This window comes from Aotus nancymaae, unplaced genomic scaffold (genome assembly GCF_030222135.1).
Source record: "Aotus nancymaae isolate 86718 unplaced genomic scaffold, 86718_ANA_hifiasm-v0.15.2.pri h1tg000138l, whole genome shotgun sequence".
NCBI classification, from domain to species: Eukaryota; Metazoa; Chordata; class Mammalia; order Primates; family Aotidae; genus Aotus; species Aotus nancymaae.
Window position 1 is genome coordinate 1,698,619 of NW_026988553.1, and position 22,125 is coordinate 1,720,743.

The 22,125-nt window shown below is 57.6% G+C and overlaps 1 protein-coding gene across 8 annotated transcripts in view; it reads left to right on the top strand.

Annotated features, from left to right (window-relative positions):
- The first annotated feature begins 3,739 nt into the window (after nucleotides 1-3,739).
- The window catches only part of ZNF185 (zinc finger protein 185 with LIM domain), a 75,724-nt gene continuing 57,338 nt past the window's right edge, over nucleotides 3,740-22,125 (top strand). For 6 of the 8 annotated variants that reach the window (XM_064371535.1, XM_064371538.1, XM_064371539.1 and 3 more), the window contains exons 1-9: nucleotides 15,473-15,701; nucleotides 15,887-16,010; nucleotides 16,321-16,386; nucleotides 18,111-18,149; nucleotides 18,264-18,341; nucleotides 19,026-19,115; nucleotides 19,897-19,986; nucleotides 21,211-21,294; nucleotides 21,586-21,627. In XM_064371535.1, coding sequence (XP_064227605.1) covers nucleotides 15,668-15,701; nucleotides 15,887-16,010; nucleotides 16,321-16,386; nucleotides 18,111-18,149; nucleotides 18,264-18,341; nucleotides 19,026-19,115; nucleotides 19,897-19,986; nucleotides 21,211-21,294; nucleotides 21,586-21,627 — 647 coding nt within the window. In that variant the 5' untranslated portion in view covers nucleotides 15,473-15,667. Of the gene's footprint in view, nucleotides 3,765-15,472; nucleotides 15,702-15,886; nucleotides 16,011-16,320; nucleotides 16,387-18,110; nucleotides 18,150-18,263; nucleotides 18,342-19,025; nucleotides 19,116-19,896; nucleotides 19,987-21,210; nucleotides 21,295-21,585; nucleotides 21,628-22,125 lie in introns of those variants that run through there. The other 2 variants (XM_064371536.1, XM_064371537.1) reach the window with 2 other exon arrangements.

Below are 22,125 nucleotides of genomic sequence, written 5' to 3' on the forward strand. Positions count from 1 at the left end.
CTCTCAGTTGACTGTAGGCCTGTAAGAATCAGGGAATCTCACATCCCTCCGTCTCCCTGTGTCCATTTTATAGATGAGGAAACTGAGACCCAGAGGGTGGCTCGCCCAGAGTATCCCCTCGATGGCTCTGGGGCCTGTGATGGGCATGTGCTGGGTACAGGCCAATCTTAGGAAGGGCCATGCAGTGGTGGCTGATCACACTCAGACAGAAGGCGCCGAATCAGGTGTCACTGGCTGTTATCGCTGGGATCAGCAGTGCACCAGCTTTGTGGCTGGATTGTTTTGATGGGGGCAGGGGGAGCCGAGAGTCTGTCCTTGCCTTAGAAAAAGCTCAGGTGCTCCTGCCTGCTCTGCCACTTCTAAGCTGGGGACACCTGGATGCTCCATCGGGTTAAGGGGGTGGCACATCATGCTGCCTCCCACCCAGGGCTGCTGGGGACTTAGATAAGGTAGGTGGCGGGTGTGCCCCGGCTTTGGAACACCTGAGGCATGGTAGGAGTTGTGTTCTCGCTGAGCCATGCACATGGAGCCTTGACACTGTGGAAGACTGCGCAGCAGCATCTCAGGACCCAAAGCTGGGAGCCCCGAGAGAGAACCTCTCACACCCCATCCAGCAGTGCACAAGGCCTCAGAACCTGACTAAGTCCTGCCTTGGTCTCATGGCCCTTCAGACTCACCTGCCCCTCCCATTAATTCCCAGCCCCTGGCTGGGCGCAGTACATTCAGCCGTGTGGAGGTGACCGAAGGCACTCAGCGCAGGGCAAGGCATGCAGCAGGTGCTCAAGATCTGTTCATTTCCATCCTCTGGACACCCATGAGTCAAGCAACAGAGGTGGCACTCAGGGTGTGGCAGCTCTGAGTAGCATGAAAACATTACAGGCTCCTCAGTCCCGGAGCATCGAGGCACCCCTGGCTGGGAAGATCAGGGAAGGTTTCCTGGAGGAGAAGAGCTTGGAAGCAGGAGGAGAAACTCAGCAGCCACCAGGTCAAGGCCCGCACGTCCTTTGGGGCTGCTCGAGTCTAACCTTCCCCTTACTCCTTAAAGATGATAAACTGCTTCTTGCTGAGCTCCTGCACATGGGGGTCCAAAGAGAAATCAGCCCCGTGACTTGCCCTGAGGAGTGACAGAGAGGCCATCTGTCAGTAAGGAGTTGCCATCTGAAGGGAAATGGCAGCAGTGACTGTCCACCTCACTTCCTGCTCAGCTCAAGTCCAGACTCCAGAAAAAGCCTTTCCCACGTGAGGGCAGTTATGCCAGCCTCCCTTAGCCTGACTTGTGCTCCTTGTCTTCCTGCTCATTGTCCCCGAGGACTCCTCAGATCTGGCAGGGCAGGGACTCTGGGTCCCCAGCACTGGACCCGGGACCTGGCCACGATAGGCGTCAGCACATGTTCTCTGAACTGTCCTCAGTTGCATGCCAAGCAAAGTCCCCCAATTCTGGCTCAGTGCATTCTGGAAGCCAGAAGCCTGCCTTCCTGCTTCCCCACTCCAGCCTCCACAGGTGACTGATCACTTTGGTGTGGGTTTTGTTTCAAGCCACAACTCATAGGGTGCCAGGTCACATGTAACACGAGCTTTCCTTCTGTCTCTCAGCCCTGAGGCTGCCCCCACTGCCAGTCCCTGGTGGCAGGGGACAGGGCCACTGCCAGAGTGGAGAACTGCCTTTCAGTGCTCTGGAGCCCTGAGTGACAACCACGCAGCAGTCCAGGCCTTTGGGTCCTCATGTTTCGGGGCAGTCCAGGGGCTCTGCATTCATTCCCACTGTGCCCATAGTGAACCAGCTGATGCCAAGACAAGGGCGGTGCCATGGGGGGACCAGTCCCTGAGACATGCTCAAGAGAGGTTGCCATCATTGCTTCCAAAGACCAAGAAGAGGAGCAGGTGTTGAACTGTCCCACACCTGGTCAGGTGTGTGGCAGGTGAGGGTGGCATCTTTATGGCCTAGTGGTTAAGAGAATGGCTCAGGGGTCAGACTGGGTTCAAAGTCTAGCTCAGCCGCCATCCAGTTGTGCAAATTTGGGCCTGTCTTGCAACCCCTGAAGGCCTCGGTTTTCTCACCAGTACAGAAGGGCGACTGAAGCCAGGGCTATGGTGCCCTCCTCCAGGGCTGTGGTGGCAAGGAGCGAGGTAGGACTAGGTGGAGAGAGAGATGCTGGCTGGGATGTGGGCCCCCACCTGAGGAAGGCAGTTTAGAAATTACTGCTGCTGATGCAAACGGTGTCTACCCACATTTCAAATGACTCACTAAAGAACACTTAATTCTTAGGGTGATTTCTCATGCCTACCAAAGTCTGATTCATTTTCTTTTTGGTTTTCGCTTTTTTTTTTTTTTTTTTTTAAGAGCTGGGGTCTTGCCTTGTCACCCAGGCTGGAGTACAGTGGCTAGTCACAGGCACAATCATAACACATTGAGCCTCCAACTCCTGGGCTCAAGTGATCCTCATGCCTCAGCCTCCTGAGTAGCTGGCACTACAAGTGAGTGCCATCATGCCAGCACTGTTGTTACTTTTCATCTTTAAGTTTTTTTTAACCTTGATTTAAAACTTATAGAAAAGTTGTAAGAATCGTGCAGAGAACTCCTGAAGCCTTATCTGAATTCCCGCTGTTAACATTTTGCCACATTTCTCATTAGCTTTCTTCACTTGTAGCCTTTGGAGGGGGTAGAGGGTGGGCAGGGCTGGTGTCAGCTCATTTTTCCAAAGGGAAACTGAGGCACAGAGAGGGACTTGCTCAAGTGCCTTTGATTAGAAACTGAACCAGATTACCTTCTCTCAGGGACACAACGCATGCATTTGGCAGGCGTTTTCTTGATCACTTTCTGCGTTGGGCACTGGGGTGCAGGAGTGACAGAACTGACAGGGACGTGGGCAGGACAGGTCTGCGTGGAGAAGGGACTGGCAAAGGAAAAGCCAAGAAGCCCTATGGGCATCATTCTCGACGTCGCAAGTGGAATGCAGAAGGAATCTGCAGCTTAAGCATGTGTCCCAGGGAATTTGACTGCCAGACGGTCCCAGAGGCCACTTTCAGAAACACCATCTGGGCTTTTCCTATGGGGAGTGTGCTCACTTCCTATCTGAAAAGGGAGCTGGGAACTGGAAGGGTGCCTGCCTGGAGCAGGGAGATGAGTCCAGGCCAGCCAAGAGAGCAGCTCCTCACCCACTCATCAACGCCCACTGAGCCATTCCTCTTACCGCAGAGCTCTGAAGCCACGCCCTGGGTCAGAGAGGAGACATCGCCTCTGGAGCCAGTGGTGGGCAAGCCTGAAGCTGCTGGTGGTTGTTGGCAGTGGTCCCTGGCTTTGACCCCATCTGTGGGCCCAGCTCGGGCACCCAGTCCAGGTCCCTTGGTGTAGTCCCTGTGATCTTTGGCTCAGCATGCCACTTTCTGATGACTAGGTCAATTTCCCAGACAGCTTGATGTGGCAGAGAGTTGCTATGGGTTTTAATCACAAGAACCAGCATCCCTGGTGAAAATGCTTACATCAGGCAGTGCCTGCTTTAAACTGGAAAAAAAAAAACAAACCCTAAAACCAGGCCTTGCTTCACCACTCGTGCCAGTGATCCCCTACGCATGCTTTCATTCCTTCGGGCCTCAGCCTAGGCACCTCCTTGGAAACACCCCGCTAGGCCGATCTCCCCAGCACCCCGCCTAGCGGTTAGCACTATGGAAAGGCTTGCTGCACACACGGCAATGCAATCTTGGGCAAGTGCTTTCTCCTCTCTGGACTTCCTTATTCTTATCCAAAAATACGGGTCGCGTTAGAGGTAAGTGTGGAGTCGAGGGGACTCTGGGCCTGGGGCAGGCAGGAAGATGAGAATGAGGGTTGTGGGAGGGGAGAAGGAGGATGGGGAGTCAGAGCTTCGGGGGAGGTGGGGAGGCAGCTGGTTCCTTCTGTTCCTTTTGGTCCTCACTAGTGATCACCTGCATCTGGGGCAGAAGGATTAGCTTTGGCTGATGTTAGTCAAGGGCAAGTGGGGTGACTTCCTGTCACTGGCCCTGCTCTGGCAAAGACTGAATGGATGGCAGCAATGGTGTGTGTTGTGGGGGGAGGTGTTCCTAGGGGAGAGGGAAAGAGGGTGAAAGAAAGTGGCTTGGAGTGGTGGCTCACACCTGGAATCCCAGCACTTTGGGAAGCCAAGGTGGGCAGATCCTTGGAGGTCAGGAGTTTGAGACCAGCCTGACCAACATGGTGAAACCCTGTCTCTACCAAAAATACAAAATTAGCCGAGCATGGTGGTGGGCACATGTAATCCCAGCTACTTGGGAGGCTGAGGCAGGAGATTTGCTTGAACATGGGAGGCAGAGGTTTCAGTGAGCTGAGACGGTGCCACTGCACACTCCAGCCTGGGTGACAGGGTGAGACTTCATCTCAAAAAAAAAAAAAAAAAAGGAAGTAGGGGAAGAGGGAGAGAGGTACTGTGGAGGGGGAAGTGTGGGTTCCATAAACCCTGAGCCTCCTCTTCCCACTGGCTGCCTTCTCTGCAAATGTGACTAGCATCTCTGCGTGACTGGGATTGGCTGAAGACCACATTGCTTTCCTGGCTGCAGAAACAGCTGCAGGACGAGGGGTGCAGAAGCAGCCAGGCCCCCACAAGAGGGTCCCCGCCCAGCCCTCTGTTCTCCGCAGACATCTTAGAAGGCCCTTGAAGCCAAGCCAGCCCTGAAATGGCCCTGTTCCCTGAACAGTTGCTTGTATCTGGCTCTCTGAGAACTAGAAAATGGGTGCATGAAAGCCAGGAGGAATCATGGAGCCCCAAGGAGTGGCAGGTGGCCGGGGCGGCCTCCTCTCCTCTTCCTCACCCCCAGCTCCCCACCACCTTGGGCAGGAGCTGGCCTGCCTTAGACGTCTGCCTCCCAGGGTCCCTCCAGCGCAGACGCCGAGATGTCTAGATGCTGCGGTGTTAGAGTCGGGATAGGGAGAGGTGAAATTCCAGACTTTCATGCAGAAGTCATTTACCTGTAAAGCACATTTACAAATACCACCCCCCATGCGTCTTTTTCCATATTCTGTTTTTTCCCTCTGCAACCTAAGTCTCTTCCAGCTCTTTTTTTCCACTTGCTGCTCCTTCTTCCTGCCCCGCTGTTGGCCTCCAGGCAAGAGCCGCTGGGACTGGAGCATCCTAGGCAGGTCGTGCACGCTGGCTCTGGCAAGAGGGGTCCACCCTGGGCCTCCTGGGAGCTGCACGCGGAGCAGCAGACTAGGAGGTTCAGATGGGGCCCAGCTGCTCAGCCCTGCCCACGGTCCCTGAATCACCTTTGAAGGGCCCATCCCAGTTGCTGGATCTCAGCGACTCCTGGAACAGCAGCTACAGCCAGTGCAGCGGTGGCCTCCTCCATTCCCTTCCCAGAGGAAAGCAACCTGTCTGCTGACTGTTGCCTTGCCAGCTGCTGAGACTCCAGGACAGGACACTGGGAATCAGAATGTCCTGATTCACCAGACCTGGCCACAGGGGGCTGCTTGATCAAATGGAACGTTTCATCATTCCAGCCGTTTTGGTCCGGAACATCAGCACCCGCGCCGGCTTAAATCAGCCTGGGTCCAAAGTGAGTTAGCCAAGTACGTGCCTTGAGAAGGGACTGGGCGAGGGCATCTGAGCGGAGGTGGAGGTCGCGCTTCCGGGCTTTTATCATTCCTCAGCCCCCTCACACTCCTTGCCTTGACCCGCACTTCGAGCGTGCAGGCTTGTCCTTGCACTTCCCACGGCCGCCTCCAGGGGGAGTCTGTGCCGCAGCCAAGGCTCTCCCTACTTGGCTAGGCCTTTGACCTCAGCCCCCTCCCCGGGAGGGAAGTGGCATTGCATGGGATCCTGCGGCCTTGGTGATGACTGGAGGGGCTGCACTGAAGCCTCCACCTTCCCCACACGACCAGGTGCAGGGGCCAGGGAGCATTGTGAGAATAGGACTTCCTGAAGCTCGTTACCCCTCCCATGGGCACAGAACATTCTCATTTACCCTAAAAGCTAGAAGTGAAGGTCAGGGAGGGTGAGTGACGTGTCCAGTGACTAAAAGCCAGGTCCTTGGACTCCTTGTCAGTACTCTTTCCTTTGCTCCAGAGTTGGAAGAGCAAGCATGGATGTGTGGCTTTGCGGCCTTGACCAAGCCCTCCCCAGCTCTGAGGGCACCACTGCCTGTCTCATGACATGACAGATGATGAGTTATGGCTGGCTCTGTACCCCTACCACCCGCTCAGCATCTGTTTCTGCTGCCCCGTGCGGCTCAGGGCTGCAGTCTGGCCGCAGAGAGGCAAGCTCTCTAAGGAAGGAAAATGGGCTGGGAGAAGCCATCTGCGGCCTCTTGCTTAGCAGGCTGCATTCTCCAGCAAGCCAGCTCTGATGACCTCTTTCACCCTCCTCCTGGTCACCCAGCCCTCACCGTCCCTAGGGCAGCTCATGACACCGCGAGGAGTTTGTGAAGGATCCCTGCGGGAGGGCCCTTACTCTGAGCTCACAGGCATTTGCTTGAAAGACAGCGAAAGAGGACCTAAGACACGGGCACTTTTCTTTGAGTCCTTTTCCTGACACTAGGGCCACTGGAGGCTCTTTGTCCAAAGGGAATGCTTACAGTGAGAAATGGGCAGGAGCCTCCACACCCCCACCCTATGAAGAATTCAACCTCACCCCCATTTACCAAGGAAAGTCCTCCAGCAAGTGAAGCTGGCAGACAGGCTGGGAGGGGCACAGTCTGGGAGGGAGCTGCCCCCCCTCACCCCTTGGTGCTGGTGCTGGTGGTTCCCAGGTTGAGCAGGAACAGAACGGAGGGGCGGAGGGACTCTGGCCAGGGGAGCTACCTGGACTGACTGGGCTCTGGGGCTTGGGCATCCTGGAGCCTTGGGTTCGTAAAGCTCTTGTAGGAGGACTGAGGGAACAGGTGTAATAGCTGGGGTCACCCCTGCACATGTGTTTTCCGTGCTTTGGTCATTGCCACCCTTATTGAGTGGTGGGGAACCAAGGCACCCTGAGGGGAGAAAGGATTTGCCCAGGGTGGCAACCTGGGATGAATCTCCTTCCCACAGACCTGCCATCTTCTCCGAGGGTCCCAGCAGGCAGTCGCCCGGCAGGCATCGCCCGGAGGGATCAGCACTGTCTGAGTCCACCCATCTCTAGGGACAAGTTCTTGGGAGACAAGGGCCTTATCCCTTCACTACTTCCTTCATGACAGATGGGAGTGCTTATGTTTCTGTGGAAGTGATGGGGGCAGGCCTAGGTGCTGCTCCCCAGCTCTATTCTGGGCCTCTACCTCCATTAAACCTCCTTGTCCCACAGCCACATGAAGGTGCTTGCAGACAGAGCTTTCCTAAAACACAGCAATCGGCCTCTGCAGCGGGCTGCATGCATATTTGGGCTGTGCCCCTCTTCTTGCCCTGTCCAGCTGTTTCCTCATGTTGACGCCTAACCCCCGCGAAGGGGTCCACACAGATCCAAGCTGTGAGTGATCCCTGTGAGCCTAGCTGAGGTTGGCACATGTGGGGAGGCAAAACTAGGCATCTGCTCAGTTGCTGGGTGCAAAGCATTCCAATTCACCTTTGGGAAAGAAGCCCTTCTGCTTGCACCTCTGCCTGTGGCACACCCGCTCCTGCCTGTGCATGGTGGCCAGTGCCCGGCACACATGCACTGAGACAAGCCCTGACACCCGTGCCCTCTGGCTGCATCTTATTCATGTGCAGCAATATTCAGTGCTCCGGGATGGCAAGGCTGAAGGTGTTTAGCTCCTTTGCCCTCCCAGTTTGCTTAGGAGGCCCTTGCCTGGCATCCTGCTTCCCTTCTGCACAATTTGGGAGCCATCCTAATCCCCTGCGAGCCAGCTTCTCTGGGAGGTGCCAGGCTTGGGGAGTCAGGCGGGACGGAACTTCTACAAAACTTTCTCTGAGTGAGTCCTCTCATCTTGGAGGCTGAGCACGTCCTCTGGTGTGACAGGGAGCCTCTTCTCCCGCTCCCGTCCGCGTCCATCTCCTCCCACTCCAGCCCCCTGCGTCAGCTCCCCTCTCACTCCACTGGCTGATGACACCAGGCTTGCTGTGGTCGGGATAACAGGCTCCGTGCTGCCACCCCATTGGCTCCCCGCTCCTATCCATCCAATCAGGTCCAGAGGCCCCTTCTTTTGAGGCAGACAGCGGCAGGGAGGAGGTGGAGCAGGAACATGCCCATGGGCGTTTGGCGGCCATCTGAATTCAGGGAGGGCCTATCCCCGTCTCCCCCACCCAGCCCTGCCAGGGACACTTCCCCTGATTGCCATCTCTCAGCCCGGTTGACCCGAAACAGGAAGAAGGAGAAAGAAGGGGATGAAGCGTGGGCCGGGGCCCCTGCCTGGCGTCTGAGGCCGCTGGGGCTGAACTGCCCTGGGAGAGGCCGGTGTTGTTTGAGTACAGGGCTTTGCTCAGAGGCAGCACAGAGATGGGTACTGTGAGGCGTGGCCACATCTAGTGGGGATACATGAGGGACAGTTCATGCAGAAGGTGTCAGATAAGCCAGCCATGCCTGTGGTGGCCCAGGCCAGGCCTAAGCAGAATGATATGGAGAGTCCCGAAAAAGCAGAAGTCTTCTCCCAATCAAGGTAGAAATGAGGGCCATGGCACTGAAAAGGCCTAGAGTAGCTGTCCTGACCAGAACCGTGCTCACGCAGGCCATCGAGACGCCCGTGCCGTGGTCTGAGAAATCCAGAGAGGCACATGCTCTAGAGTGGGATGTCACAGCCATGTGAGGCCACTCAAGGAAGAGGAGCAGAGACGTAAGCACGGGCCACAGCCCACGGGACAGTGTTTGCTTTCGGGCTGTGTGGCCTCTGTGGATGTCAGGGCTAATGGACTTTGGAAGAAGCCTGAGTTTCCAGAGGAAGAGGAGGACTGGTAGACTTGGGCAGGGACAGGTCCCTCGGCCCACTTTCAAAGGTGGCTAAGGAAGGGACATTTGCTCTCCATCTTCTTGGCAGGGTGAATGGGAAGGTGCAGGGACCCGAGTTACAGCAGTTTCTTTTTCTTCAGGAACTTTTTCTGAATCTTGGATCTCAGGCACAAGCCCAGAGGCATGAGAGAGCTTGGCATATTGGACTCAGACGGAGAGTGTAGGGCGGTGGGGGTGGGTAGGCTGCTCCGTGGGGTCCTGGAGTCACGTGTGGCAGGCCTCTGTGGCTGCAGCAGGCTGAGCAGCACAGGCAGGCATGGGGTGGGTGGCTCTAGTCTGGAGTCTCCTCCCTCCAGCGGGTGGGGATGGCTGCTGGGGCCCAGCAGTTTGGAGGAAGCCATAGAGGCAACTGGCGGTGGGTATGCCTGGGCAGCTGGGGCCTCGATCCTGTGCCCCAGGAGCACTTGAGGCCATCGTGCGTGGGCTTACCTGGGCCACTGCATGGCTGGGGCTCAGAACCCTGGGAGTGTGGCTAGGGCTGCCACGGAGCCACTCCTGGCTGACTCTGCTGAGGTGAAGCAGGGACGTTGACACCGTGCTCGTGCTCGAACTGCACGCGATGCTGCTGGCCTTCAGGGACCTGATCCTGGGAGTGTGCATACAGGGAGCCCACCTGGCACTGGGGCCACACTCCAGCAAGGGCAGCCAGTGTTGTGATTACTTCCCAGAGGAAGGCATGCTTCCCATTGCATAGCAGAGCCCAGGCCACCGTCCCAGTGACCACGTCTTCCGGCTGCACTGCTAGGACCCGGGTGCAGCCCTGGGAAGGGCATCCAGTCCCTGCATCCGTTCAGTCTCCTCGCCTTCCTGTCCTTCCTGGGCACTGCCTGCCTGGCATCAACTCTTTTTTCTTTTTTTTTTGAGACGAAGTCTCACTCTGTTGCCCAGGCTGGAGTGCAGTGGTGCAGTCTCGGCTCACTACAACCTCCGCCTTCCTGGTTCAAGCAATTCTCCTACCTCAGCCTCTGGAGTAGCTGGGACTACAGGCACCTGCCACCACATCTGGCTAATTTTCGTGTTTTTAGTAGAGATGGGGTTTCCCCATGTTTGCCAGGCTGGTCTCAAACTCCCGACCTCGGGTGATCCACCCACCCTGGCCTCCCAAAATGCTGGGATTACAGGCGTGAGCCACAGTGCCTGGCTCTGGCATCAACTCTTGAGACCAATCCTTGGCTGCTGAAGCATCTTTAGCACACAGACCATACACGTTCATGACAGGAAAATTAGAACTACACAGAGGAGGAAAATAGTTTGGTGTTTATCTTTTCCGATGTTTTTCCCTGTGCATTTTTGTGTAAATATATTTTGACTTAGGTGACACCATCATCCACATACTGCTTTACAGGCTGCTGTTCACTGAGTGATGTATAGAAACTGTACACAGTACGGGTTTCCAAAGCATGTTAAATACTACGTGTCTCAGTATGATTTGTAATAGGGGCATAGTATTTGCTTGAATGGATACACTGTAATATGTTTAAATATGATTGTTGGGCATTTAGATGATTGCCACATTTTCACCGCGACACTCCACACTGTCATGACGCCCGTCTCCTATACATCTTTGTTATACTCACGCAATTTCTTCCTCAGGCTAGTTGGCTGTGAGGGGAACTCCTGGACCAGTGGGCCTGCCCTTAAGCCTTTCGATACGTACAGAGACTCGTCCTGTCAAAAGATTCCTGGTTTTCCTTCCCACAAGAGCCACCAGGAAGTCCCCTCTGGAGGGGTCCACCTTCCATTCTCCAAGGCTGCTTCCAACTGTAGCAAGGGTCTTCGTGGCTATCACTGAGTGGAGGGTTACTCTGTCCTGCTCTCCATGAAGGGCCGGACGAGGGGAAGGGGCGGTGGGTCTGGGAGGAGACCTGGGTCTGAGGAGGGGTAGGTGGGTTCAGGCAGTCACTCCTGGTGGGGTGTGTTGGGCTGTCACGAGGTGCTTGGTCCTGATCCTTGCTGAGGATGGGGGAGGAGCAGGGCTTGTCTGTGAAGACTTGGGTGTGCAGGTCTGTGCCTGGCTGTGGGAGTGCTCGGTAGGAGCAGGACTGGCCTGGACGTGTTGGGCCCTGAGGGAGAAGCAGGGCTTAGCTCGGCGGGAGTTGGGAGGGCGTTTCAGGTGGGTGGGCCAGCATAAGCCAAGGCACAGACCTTCCCTTGGCAGGGCTACCTTCCAGGGACTCCAAGGCACATGGTCTGCTTGGAGCACAGTGTCAGTATTGCGAAGAAAGAAGCTGGCTCAGGGGACTGGGGACTTTGCTCCCAGTCTTAGAAATAACAGTGAACCATCAGGTGCTGAGTGAGAATTGAATGCTGATGTGGGTCAAGTGGGATTAGAGACCAATGAGTGTTGCCTGGAGGAGGTGCAGATAAAGGCAGCAGGCCAGGGACCAGGGAGAAGGTCACAAGGGATTGTTGCCTGGACCTGGGCAAAGTGGAGGGAGAAGCCAGCTCTCCAGCTGGGACATAGATTCTAACCCTTTTTTCCCACCCCACCCCATCCCACCCCACCCCACTTACCTCATCTCATCCCATCCCACTCTACCACACCGACCCCATCCCACCCCACTCCACCCCTCCCCTCCCCACCCCATCCCATCCCATCTCACCCCACCCCACCCCATCCCATCTCATCTCACCCCACCCCAACCCACCCCACCCCACCCCATCCCATCCCATCTCACCCCACCCCATCCCCACCCACCCCATCCCATACCACCCCACCCCACCCCATCCCATCCCATCTCACCCCACCCCATCCCACCCCATCCCATCCCACCCCATCCCCACCCAATCCCCACTCATCCCACCCCACCCCACTCTACCTCATCTCATCCCATCCCACTCTACCACACCGACCCCATCCCAACCCACCACATCCCCACCCACCCCACCCCACCCCACCTCATCTCACCCCACCCCACCCCACCCCATCCCATCCCATCTCACCCCACCCCATCCCATCCCACCCCATCCCCATCCCACCTCACCCCACCCTATCGCATCCCAATCCACCCCTCCCCACCCCATCTCATCCCATTCCATGCCACCCCATCCCACCCCACCCCACCCCACCCATCCCACCCCATCCCCACCCCACCCCATCCCATCCCATCTCACCCCACCCCATCCTATCCCACCCCATCCCCATCCCACCTCACCCCACCCCATCGCATCCCAATCCACCCATCCCACCCCACCCCACCCCATCCCACCCCACCCCACACATCCCACCCCATCCCCACCCCACCCCATCCCATCCCACCCCTCCCCACCCCATCTCATCCCATTCCATGACACCCCATCCCACCCCACCCCACCCCACCCCATCCCACCCCATCCCCATCCCACCCCATCTCATCCCATCTCATCCCACTCCATCCCATCTCATCCCATCTTATCCTACCCCATCCCATCCCACCCCATCCCCATCCCACCTCACCCCACCCTATCGCATCCCAATCCACCCCTCCCCACCCCATCTCATCCCATTCCATGCCACCCCATCCCACCCCACCCCACCCCACCCATCCCACCCCATCCCCACCCCACCCCATCCCATCCCATCTCACCCCACCCCATCCTATCCCACCCCATCCCCATCCCACCTCACCCCACCCCATCGCATCCCAATCCACCCATCCCACCCCACCCCACCCCATCCCACCCCACCCCACACATCCCACCCCATCCCCACCCCACCCCATCCCATCCCACCCCTCCCCACCCCATCTCATCCCATTCCATGACACCCCATCCCACCCCACCCCACCCCACCCATCCCACCCCATCCCCACCCCACCCCATCCCATCCCATCTCACCCCACCCCATCCTATCCCACCCCATCCCCATCCCACCTCACCCCACCCCATCGCATCCCAATCCACCCATCCCACCCCACCCCACACATCCCACCCCATCCCCACCCCGCCCCATCCCATCCCACCCCTCCCCACCCCATCTCATCCCATTCCATGACACCCCATCCCACCCCACCCCACCCCACCCCATCCCACCCCATCCCCATCCCACCCCATCTCATCCCATCTCATCCCACTCCATCCCATCTCATCCCATCTTATCCTACCCCATCCCACCCCTCCCCACCCCATCTCATCCCATTCCATGCCACCCCATCGCACCCTACTCCCATCCCATCGCACCCCATCCCACCCCACCCCATCCCATCTCATCTCATCCCATCTCACCGCATCCCATCCCATCCCACCTCACTCCACCCCATCCCACCCCATCCCATCCCACCCACTCCACCCCATCCCCACCCCACCCCATCCGATCCCACCCCATCCCACCCCACCCCATCCCATCTCATCTCATCCCATTTCACCGCATCCTATCCCATCCCATCCCACCTCACTCCACCCCATCCAACCCCATCCCACCCCACCCCATCCCATCTCACTGCCTGACACGCATCACTTTAAAGCCTCCTTGTCTCAGAGAACTGCCTGACACTTCATCGTTTGGAAAGACTCTACTTTGGCAGAGATTTTTCTGACTATTTCATATTTATTGTCTCATTTAAAAAGAAAATTCACTTGTGAGACCCAGCCAGGCGTGAGGGAAAGGAGCCCTAGCAGATACACAGCCCTGGTCTTTGTCTGGCAGTAAACCCCGAGTCTTCTCACTGGAGTCTCAGCTATAAAGAAGGGACTGAAGGCAGCATGGTGCCCTCTGCAGGGGACTGATAGCGTTTCCACCCAGCCCTGCCCTCCTTTGCCATGGGCCCCTCTGCCTCTGTCACTATGCATGGGCAAAAGTATCTGTCTTGACTTTGGAAGTGGCTTATTTGGTTCTGATTTATTGGTAAACTTCGAGGTAATGTGGCCATCAGGTTTGACAAGGGGAAACTGATGAGTCCCTGCATCTAGGACTGGGCCTGGGATGGAGTCCACTCCCAAAATTGGATGACTGTCACCTGCTTGCCACATTCATATGTGGAAGCCGGTGGCTGCAGTCCTTGAGGCCTTAGAAAGGAGTATATCTTTGAGGTGACCGGTGCGGTGTAGCAAGGTTAGAAGGGGAAAAGCTGAGCCCAGAGGAAATGAGGACCTCTCCGAAGGTCTGTAGCCAGTCAGTGGCACCCAGAGACTCTGCCCATGTGCCCTGCCTATGGGGCCACTCCACAGGTCGCTGGGGTGGGGACAGTTGGGTCTGTGTGGCCCTAGAATCACCCGTGGAATGAGCTCCTCTCAAAAGAACTCTAACGTGGCAGCCTCGGTGCAGGGCTGGGCACGTGGGACTCCTGTTCGCAGTGATGAGGTGCCATTCCTGGCACGCAGCAGGCTCTGGCTGCCTGGGCTGCTCGTTCGCTGCAGTTTCTGGGAGAGCCAGCTCTTGCTGACGTGGCGAATTGGGTTTGGTCTCATCCCCCTGCCCTGTCCATTTGAGTGTGCCCCTGACTTCCACAGAAACATGTCCAGGCCCTGCCAGCTGGCAGCAGTGCTGAGCTGGTCAGATCCTAGCCCTGGAGGGGTCCAGGAGATGGACAGCCCTGGAGAGAAAGGCTCTTCTACTTTGCAACTATGCCAGCACAGCCAGGGTCCTGCTTCCTGTCATGTCCACAAGCCTGAGCTCCCAGCCCTTCTCTTAAGACCCAAGGGGTTGGCTGTGGCCACTCAGGGCTCCCAGCAGCTCTGGGTCACTCCCAGCCTGAAGAGCCAGCTTCATCACTTTGGCCGCTCCTCTAGGGCAAAGGCCTTCAAGACCACCACAGCTCACCCCTCATGGACACGGGAGGGCAGCACTGGGTTCAAGGGCAGAGGGGCTGCAGGCAGTGTGGCACCCTCTGGGCAGCAGGAGCAGCATCGGGCTCAGGGGGCAGAGCAGGCGAGAAGACGCAGAGGAAGAGGAAGCAGAGCGTGAGGCAGGTGTGGCCCAGGGGTGAAAGGAAGCCCTTACCACATTGCCACACTCGCCTGGTCCCTGAGGGCCGCTAGGATTTGGCAGCGCAGCCGTGGGCCTCCCCTACTGAAGGCAGAGCCAACCCCCGAAGCAAACAGGGCTGCACAGCCCAGACCATTCTAGCGCTGGCTGAGGTCCGCTAACCATCCCTCTCCTAGCTCGTGACTTGAGAACAACTGCCACTTGACTCCTGTTCAGGTGGTGCCGGTACTTAGAGGAACATCGGCGCATTCCATCCTCACAGCGGCCCTAAAAAGTAGATTTTTTAAAAAAACTATCATTTTGCAAATGGTGAAACTGAGGCAGCTCAGAGAGGTTAGCTGACCTACCCAAGGTCGGTCGGAAAACTCCTAAGGGCTGAGAAGCAAGGTCCAACACCAAAGCAGCCGATCCCCCAGCTCGTCCCTCCCCGCAGGCCATCTGCCTGCCCTGAAGGTGTCGGGCTCTGGATGCACTGTCCTGCCCTCTGAGTTCCTCCCCCACACTCCCCAGCCTGAGCCAGGCCGTTAGCACTGTAGGAGCTCATGTTCTCCCGCTATCAGTGATCACTTTGAACAGACAGTCCCTGGCAGCCCCTGAGCTCCACATTCTTTAGGTGAGCAGCCCTGGGCAGGAGACGGGTGCGCTGCTGGGCAGCAGTATGGTATTGCTCGCCCCTGCCTTCTGTCCACACTTAGCACTCCACCAACTCCTGCCAGCCCCGATGCCCAGAGGGCAGTCTGGATGATCTGGATGCACCAGGACCCACATGCTCACCTGCAAGACACTAGAAATGCATGAAGTGACAGCATTTGCTTGCCTCTGTCCCCAGCAGCCCTGCTGAATAACTGAGACCTACGGAGTGATCACCATGAGTATCTCAGCTCTTGGAGGCAGCAGCAAAGGTGAGGCTGAGCTCCTTGTTGTCCTGGGCTCTGCTTGAGGCTGTTTTCTTCCAAGACTGCCCCTACAGGCCACAAGCACTGTCCCAGCAGCAAAGGGAGAGCAGCATACAGGGAGGACTGGAAAGGAGGCGGAGGGTCCTGGGGCTGGGCTCCTCTCCTGAGGCGGTTGGCTTTGCCCACTGCAGGGAAGCCTCTGCCACCTGGCGAGGAGGAGCGCAATAACGTCCTCAAGCAGATGAAAGTGCGAACCACGCTGAAGGGGGACAAGAGCTGGATCACCAAGCAGGACGAATCGGAGGGCCGCACCATGTAAGGCAAGGAGGCAAGGAGGGAGCACAGCGACACGGGGACATGCCGTCCCGGGGGCCCGACCCTCCCTGGGGATGCGGAGGGGCTTCCACCGTTCAGAGCTCTGCTGGGCCCTATAGAGGGCAGAGCATGGGAAAGCCTATCCAGCAATGTCACAGATGTCACAGGGTGGGAGAGCCCCTGGCTGCTGGGGAAGGAAAATGTGAGGCAGAAATGGCAGGACTTGCCGGGCAGCCTCGAGAATGGAAGCCACAGAATGGCAGGCAGCAGGGAGGCTGGGGGCCTCTTTCAGGACACCTCTTTCCCCCAGAGAGCTGCCCTCAGGCCGGAGTCGCGCCACATCCTTCTCATCCGCTGGGGAGGTTCCAAAGTCCAGGTAAGAGGTGTTGCCCAGGTGGCTGGTCGGTCAGCCCCAGGGACTCTCCTGCAGCTCAACTGGGAAGGGTGGGCAGTTCCCAGGGGACAGGGATGCAGCGCCAGCCAAGAGGGAGCGTGAAGGTCTGCAGTGAGTCACTTGAAATCCACAGGAAGGAGGGGCTTTTCCAGTGCACTTTCCTTTTGGGGAGGGGAGTGTACAAGTCACTCGGTCCAGGCCCTTAGCCTTGCTGTGTGGCTGTGGGGCAGCCGACCCCTGCTGCACTTCCATGGCTCCCGCTGTCAACTAGGATTGCAACTGTCTTTAAGAAGAAGACTACCATTTTGACCTCCCAGCCATCTCTGCAGGGAGTGAGACCGTGTCACAGTGACTCGCTCCTGCAGGTCACGCTGACTGCTTGAGTGTACTTGCCGGGAGACTGTCTCCCAAGTTGACGGTGACATATTTTGGCAGTCGACCAAGGAGAACTGGCTTCTCTCTCTTTGGGGACTTTTCCCTAACAGTGTCCAGGGGGACTCTGAAGCGTGGGCACACCCTGCTGGCATCTGGAGGAACTGCTCCTCACAGAAAGGGAACTGAAATTCAGGCTCGCTCCTTGCTCCAAACAGCTGGCAGGTGGCTTCTCAGGGGTGGTAGAGGCAGTGGCGGCACCTGGAAGGGAGGGTCTCAAGCTTACAGCCGGCCCTCGGGGCCACCCTTAGTAACTATGTCTCTCTGTCACCCCTCAATGACTCCTCGCCCACTACCTGCCAGGTCCCCTGCTGGGCGCAATGGATGCAGTAGTGGTCAAGACAAAGGCCCTGTCTTCAGGAAACTGACATCCCAGCAGGGGACTTAGGGAGGACCCCACTAAACAGCCCAATATGAAAGAGAGAACCTCTAAGTGTGGCTGCAACATGGCTACCTCTGGGAGGCTGTCCCTTGTTAGGGAAGGAGACTGTGGGGTTGGAGAATGCTGGGGCTCTGCGTTGCCCCTGACCCAAACCCAGATGCTCCAGCCCAAATCCCCTCGACTGCTGGACAGAAGTGTCTACCCTGACCCCTTGACTCCTCCCCCAACCCTGAGGAGGACTCTGCAGGGACCCTTCACTCCTGAGCCCAGAACTTCCAGGCCAACCACTCTGTCTGTTAGCTCCCAGCCTGCACGCCTTGGCTGCGCCCCCACCCCACCCCCAGTCCATGGAGTTCTCTGAGCCCCCTCAGTTGCTGCCCGCAGGAGGTCTCCAGCACCCAGAGCCTAATGTTTCCCAGCCACCGAGTAAGCCCTGGCCATGCTGTCTCGTATCAAACTTCCACCAAGACTTGGGATGTGGGCGTGGTATGAGGCGAAGCAAAGAGGGCCTGAGGGACAGGAAGAGGGGACAACTGGCAGCTGCCTGGCCTCTTCCCCTCAAGCCTTCACTCACCTTCCTGGTGGAACATGTTGGCAGGGAAATGAGGACAGGCCCCGGGTTGAGGGGAAGCCTTGGGCTCTGACCCGGGAGCCTGTAACCTGCACTGGCTCTGCCCGGAGCACAGAGGATGGGAGGCTGTCAGCTGAGAGGAGCGCTCCCTCGGCGCAGCACTGGGGCCCGGCTGGCCAAGGAGAAGCTGGACTTTGGAGAGGGCACCTGGCTAGGGGCACAGAGGGCTGGCACCCCTCGTTTCTGCTGCACCTTATTTGCTATAGCTAAGGGCAGGATAAATAAAGTAGACTTCACTCCACCCCTCCTTCCCTTCCGCAGGCCTCCGAGCACCAGGGCTCCCACTGGCTACATCATCCGGTAAGCGACCACAGGACCCTGCCAGCTTTCCTGTGTCCCCTCGCACCACCCCCTGACTTCTTACCCTCCAGCTTCTCCAGGGAGCTCAGCAGCATCTCCTGTGCTCTCTTTTAGGGGAGTGTTCACCAAGCCCATAGACAGCTCTTCCCAGCCCCAGCAGCAGTTCCCCAAGGCCAATGGGACTACGAAAAGGTGCGTCCATGGGGTGTTGGCTAGTCGGCCAGTGGGGAGGTGTGAGGGCCTGGCCTGGGCTCATGGCAGAGAGAGCGCTCTGCCTGTCAGCGGTGTGGTGCCTTGGAGGTGCCAGCTCTCATCTTCTGTAGGGCAGGATGCTGGAGAGCAGGGCAGGGAGGACAGCAGATGAGTTAGGGTGGGTCTCTGGGAGGTCCTGGGCCACTGACAGTGACCTTGTCCTGGGGTCAGTCCTGACTAGGCCTGGCTACTGGGACAGAGAGGTGCAGGAGTTTGGGAGGGGCTGGATGTAGAGTCGCCGTGGCCTGGCAGTGGGCACCTTTGATTTGACTTGCTGATGGCATTGAGAAGGCAGATGTGGCATGCCATTCAAGCACCTTGGCATCGGGTGTCGCCTGGGGCTCCATCACGCTGGAAAGTCCAAGGGAACCAGGAGACAGGAAGCAAAGACACAGGCAGCAACCCGCTGGGCTGTTCCCTGAAGCTCGCTGGGGTTTGCCTGTGGCAGCCGGGGCTGCTCTGCTCTGAGTGGTGCAGTTCTGGGTGTCTGCAGGACCAAAAGCAAAGAGAAAAGGCCCTCAGGCAGCTCCTGGTCCACCTGTCATGTGGCCAATGGGCTGTGTGGCCAAATCTGGAGGCAAGAGGGGGCCTGCAGGTCAACACATGGAACCTTCTGCTCTCTAGTGCTGCCAGTCTGGTGAGAACAGCTAACACTGGTCCTCCACGCCCTTCCTCGTCTGGCTACAAGATGACCACTGAGGATTACAAGAAGCTGTGAGTATGCAATGCCAGGCTCAGCGTGGTTCCCTCCTGCAAGGAACCAGTCCAGACTCTAGGTCTGCTGAAGGCAGCTGGCTTACCTGCCTCCGAGTGCAGCCCAGGAGATCCCACCCCCCTGACACTCTCTGCCAGTTGCAGCTGTGGCCTGGAGCCCACCAGAGGGTAACAAGCCCCAGAAAACTGGATGGCCATTCACATTGCGCATCTGATCCGAGGCAGGGCAGCGACTGCAGGAAGCTTGTAGGAGCGTCCCCACGCATCTGCTGCTGCCCGGCCGTGCTTCCTGGCCATGGCCCTGCCCTCCGCCGAGCCTCAGGTGCTCTGCCTGGCTGGGCTGGGGGCCTGGGGATTCTCAGGATGCTGTTACCGCCTGAGCATCATGTGCCTAAATTTGAGCTGCCTCTTGGATAGAAACCTTTGGGGCCCTTAGTGCTCCCCTTGGGGTCCCTTTCAAAACACACCACCCCCATTGCATGCTGAGAGAGGGGCGTCTGGACAGACATGTGAGTTGTGCCTCCAGTTCCCAGGGGACCACATCTTTCTGTTGTTTGTCCCTTGCTTCCATCATCCAGGGATGGGGAGCAGCTGGGAAACCTTTCTGGGGAAGCGGGGGAGGCTTGAACAGGGAAGGAGGGGAGAGCTGGCTCTCAGGAGGAACACGTGGCATGAGCTAAGGTCCAAAGATACCGACGTGCTGTATCACTGTTGTTGAAAACCGGGAAGCCCGGCTGCTGAGGGCGACAGCCTATGACAGGAAGGCTCTCCCCTCTCTTAGAGCACCCTACAATGTCAGGCGCAGCTCTACATCAGGGGACACCGAGGAAGAGGAGGAGGTGCCTTTCTCGTCAGGTGAACAGAAACGGAGGTAACGGAATGGTGCCTTTTGGGCATCTGGGGGCAGGGCAGGAGCCTGAGTCTTTGAAGACTGCTGGAATGAACTATACTGGTTGGGGCGACAAAATGCACAACACGTCGGCCATCCGCGGTAGCACACGGGACATGAGAATAGGTGTCATTCTCTGAGTACCAGAGCCACCCACTCAGCTTCTGTGGGGTGGACCCTAGGTAATGCGGGTCCAGGGAAAAGCCTCAGTTTGTTAGAAAGGGCCCTGAGACAGTTGGACAAAAACATCCAGGGAGAAACGGCCTGCACAGCGCCCTCTACCTGCATGATCTGCATGCCTTAGGGGAAGGTGTTGACGCCACAGCTCCGAATGCCCCCTGGATCGTAAACTTAGGTCTAGGCATGGACAGCAGTGGGAGCGTGCCCCATGCTGCTGACATTCTACCCCGGTCTCTGCGCCAAGCTGGCCTCATCCACACAGGCCAGCAAAGCTCCATGGAACCGAATGGATGAAAGGCTCATCTGTCAGCCCTTGCCCCTCCTCAGCCCTCTGTCCATGGGGACTGACCTCACACCCCTCAGTGCTAGTGAACTGTGACAGGAAGGCTTTGCCAAGCACCTTTTGTTTGCCTTCGGCTTGGGGCCTGGACAGAGTTGGGCCCTGAGGAAATAGCGCCCTCGCTCCCTGGGCTCAACCTGCCCCCAGTTCCAGATCTGCTGACCCGTCTGTGGCTCAGGAAGCACAGCAAAGTCCTATTGCCAAAGGCCCTGGCAGATTGGCAATCTTCAGGGGATAGTTCACAGTGGCAGGGCCCCCAGGCCTGGGTGGAGCAAGGAAAAGAGCCAGAAGCTAGGAGCCGCCTAGCACTGAATGCCGGGTCTACCACCTGCTAGGTGAGTGCTCTTGGACAAGTAATGAAAGCTTCCTGGCCTCAGTTGCCTCATCTGTAAATCACAGAGGATGCTAGCGCCTACTTTCCTGGACTGAGAAGAGCAATAAGCCAATGTGAGGATGTTGGCATCAGGGGCAGGGCCAGGCACACGCCACACACTCAATAAATGTGGGCTGCCCTTCCTTCAGTTTCTACATTGAATGGTCCTTGGAGCAGGTACAAATCTGGCTTCTCTAAACCCTCGCCTCCCTGGGATGGCCCTGAGTCATCCCAAGTCCATCGCAGGCTAGGCTGGCAGTGCATGTCCAGCTTGGCACCCATCAGATGCTCTCTCCCCACCGTGTCACTCCAGGTCACAGGCTGCGAGCAGTGTTGTGAGGAGGACAGCTCCCCGGGAGCACTCCTACGTGCTGTCAGCGGCCAAGAAGAGCACGGGGTGAGTTGCCGCCAGCTCCAAGCTCAAGGACAGCTGTCCTCTCCTCAGGGCTCAGTCTTCTCTGGCTGATGAAAGGCTGGGTGGAGAGGTCACCTCCAAAGGCCTTCCTAGCTGAGCCTTCTCAGATTCTCAGATGCACTTTCTAGAAAATGGAGAGGTCTGGCAGCTACTGTCAGGGAAGGTGAGGTGACAGGAGTGGGAAAGGGCCTAGGACCCTCTGTGGTAGAGCAGTCGTGATGTCACCTGTCCACGGGCTGTGCCCAAAACATTGCCTTTCTGCTTCCTTTCCAGCACTCCTACACAGGAGACACAGGCTCCGGTTATTGCGAAGAGGTAAGTGTCATCAAGGGATACCCTGGAAGCCTGTTAGTGGCCACAGGAAGGCCTTCCGTCCGCAGGGGTGTAGTGTGGGAGCTGTGCAGAAGGGATGTGGGTGGGGTCACTACTGTCCCTGAGCAAGGGGAGTCGTGAGGGGCTTGTGGCTTCTGTCTGGAGGCCAGGCAAGCACCCGGGTGGCTGTGGTAGCGTATGTGGCCAAGCTTTTCCATTTGCCAATGGCTAATGGGACTGGACCCTTGAGCCAAGATGGAGCATTTCCAAGGCCCTCTGGGAGTTGTTCCCCTGCCCCTGGGCCATCAGGAGAACTTCCCCTGGGAGGTGACTGTGACATTGGAGATAGGCCCTAAAGGGTGAACAAGGCTTACCAGGGAATGATCAGAAAGTCAGGACATTCCAGCTGAGTGAGGGAGGGGTGTCACCATTAGTTGACACAGGCTGCCTTCTGGAGGAGGAAAATATTCGGGGAAAAGCAGGAAAGAAACTTCTGGAAAG